We start from the raw sequence: 2,508 nt of genomic DNA, 5'->3' as shown, positions 1-2,508 counted from the left end.
AGGGTTGTGTGATCCCTGAGAGAGGAAATACAGACTAATTCACCAGAGACTGAACTCAATGCTTAAAACATTATAAGACATACAGCAATTGTTTCTTTCCCTCCCCTTCTCTTTTTTTTCTTATCTTTTTTTATTTGGCATTAAACTGAGGAAATGGCTGCTGCATATAAACGTTTGACAAAGGAGGCGCTGATTTCAGATTGTGAGGATGCAGGAATTCCCACCAGTGGCAAAAGTAAGGCGCAATTGATTGAAGCTCTTGTACAGAGGGATGAACATCAACTCACAGTTGTGTCCGAGGAAGAGCATAGCCAGGACTCAGGAGCGGACCTGACTGTGGATATTCCTCAAAACCAGGGACGGTTAATTTCGGATGATTCTAATGGTGCATGTGTGGACACTGCTATGGACGTTTATATGCAAACCGCCCTGAAATATTTGGGCCCAGCGGACATTACAACTAAAATGCAACTCATACAGCAGTTCCAGGAGAAGGAAGCTGCTGACCGTCAGGAGAGAGAGAGACACGCTGCTATGGAGGCAGCAGAGAGGCGTGCTGCTATGGAGGCAGCAGAGAGGCGCGCTGCTATGGAGGCAGCGGAGCGCCAAGTAGAAAGAGAATCTGCCGAGCGAGAGGCAGATAGGAGATATGAGCTGGAGCTTGCCAAGCTCAAACGCCAGCCAGAAGCCAAAGGCACTGGTATTAGCAGACCCCGTCCTGAGAATTTCCCTGTATTGGAAAAAGACGGGGATGTAGATGCTTTTTTGCGAGGATTTGAAAAGACTTGCCGACAGTATGGTCTGCCCAAAGATCAGTGGGCACAATATTTAACCCCTGGTTTGCGAGGTAAAGCATTAGAGGCATTTGCAGATCTTCCACCTGAGATGGACGGAAATTATGAGGCAATCAAAAGTGCCCTGTTGCAACGTTTTAACATCACCCCAGAGGCGCATAGGCAGAAATTCAGAGATTTAAAATGCAGTGCCTCTGACACATATTCAGGACTTGTGGCCCAGCTGTGTGCTTTCTTCAAACAGTGGGTTGGAGGGCTACAGATCACCACCTTTGATGCTCTGCAAGATTTGATGATCCAGGAGCAGTTTCTGACTTTGTGCCCAGCTGATGTGAAGGAATGGGTAGTGGATCGGGACCCTGCATCATCTCCGGAAGCAGCTAGACTGGCTGACAAGTATACTGTCACCCGGGCACCTGCAGCTAAAAGAGGAACTTTTGTGCCAGGACAGTCTGCCTGGAAAGGGGAGCGGCCAGGAGGAGCACCTTCACCTGCTGTTGTTTCTTCATCTTTTGGGAGGGTGGGGGCCAAGCCTGTTCAGGGAGATACCCGCCGTTGTTTTATTTGCAACAGGACAGGGCACCTCAGTGCCGCCTGTCCAGACCGAAAGACATCTACAGCCTCCCCTGTGGGACCACCTCCTCCCCGGTCTGCTCCAGCTGTCCTGTGTGTTGCGGGATCCCAAGTGAGCCGGAATGACAATCTGCAAACGATCACTGTCGGTGACAAGGTAACTGTGGGGTTAAGAGACACGGGTGCTGATGTTACCCTGGTGCGTTCAGAGTTGGTGGGGTCATCGGATATAATTCCAGGGAAAACTATTGCTGTGCGCGGGGTGGGAGGAATACACCCTGCTGTGCCTATGGCCCGGGTCTATCTGGACTGGGGTGCTGGAAGAGGTCTAAGGGAAGTCGGGGTATCGGACAATATTCCTACAAATGTTTTGCTTGGAACTGATTTAGGCAGGATGTTATCTCGTTATGTTGCTAGTAGTGATGTTGTGGACTCTGAACTTAACCATGTTTTTTCCCAGGTATCAGGATGTGACAGGGAAAATGTTTGTTCAGTTGTATCTGAAGTCTGTAAACTAGGATGTGAGAAGGAAAATGATTGCTCAATTGTATCCGACCTAGGTCAACTGTCTGTATCCAAGGAGGTAGGGGATGTAACTATTTCCTCAGTGTCAGTGGTCACACGTAGGCAAGCAGAGAAGGATAGGTCCTCACAATTAACTCCTGAGAGAGAGGTAGAAAGTCCCTCTGACCCAGAAACTCCCCCTCTAACCCCCCTCCATCCAGCACCTGCAGTTACAGACGCCTTACCTTTATCACCAGACACTGAGCAGCAAGTGAGAAGCCAGGCTTTTCAACAAGCACAGCACACTGACACTACACTGGAAACCCTGAGGTGCCTAGCAGGCAGTCCTCCCACTGAGTCTGATAAAGAAAGAGTGTTTGGGAACAGGGAAGGTTGTATAAGGAAAGTGTAGCCAGAGATGTATCTGAGGCGGGGGTGATGGAGAAACGGCTAGTGGTACCCCTTATGTATCGGGAAGGGTTACTCAGGGTAGCTCATGAGGTCCCGCTGGCAGGGCATTTAGGCATAAAGAAAACTAAGTCTCGCTTAAAGCAAAAGTTTTACTGGCTAGAAATGGGCAAAGATATTGCCAATTATTGTCGATCTTGTCATGCCTGTCAGATGGTGGGGAAGCCTG

At 49.2% G+C, this 2,508-nt stretch overlaps 1 protein-coding gene across 1 annotated transcript; it reads left to right on the top strand.

Annotated features, from left to right (window-relative positions):
- Positions 1 to 263: 263 nt before the first annotated feature.
- LOC142150649 (uncharacterized) lies at positions 264 to 2,283 on the top strand. Its single transcript, XM_075205844.1, has one exon. It carries the CDS (start codon positions 406 to 408, stop codon positions 2,281 to 2,283), a length of 1,878 nt encoding a protein of 625 aa, XP_075061945.1. The 5' UTR covers positions 264 to 405.
- The last annotated feature ends 225 nt before the right edge of the window (positions 2,284 to 2,508 follow it).

The sequence above is a fragment of the Mixophyes fleayi genome, chromosome 4, assembly GCF_038048845.1.
Source record: "Mixophyes fleayi isolate aMixFle1 chromosome 4, aMixFle1.hap1, whole genome shotgun sequence".
In the NCBI taxonomy this organism is placed as follows: Eukaryota; Metazoa; Chordata; class Amphibia; order Anura; family Limnodynastidae; genus Mixophyes; species Mixophyes fleayi.
Note: the sequence above shows the minus strand (reverse complement) of the source record. Positions and strands in the feature narration are given on the sequence as shown.

Bases quoted from the DNA above. Each gene is read 5' to 3' on its own strand.
- LOC142150649 (XM_075205844.1), top strand. From the start codon at position 406: ATGGACGTTTATATGCAAACCGCCCTGAAATATTTGGGCCCAGCGGAC.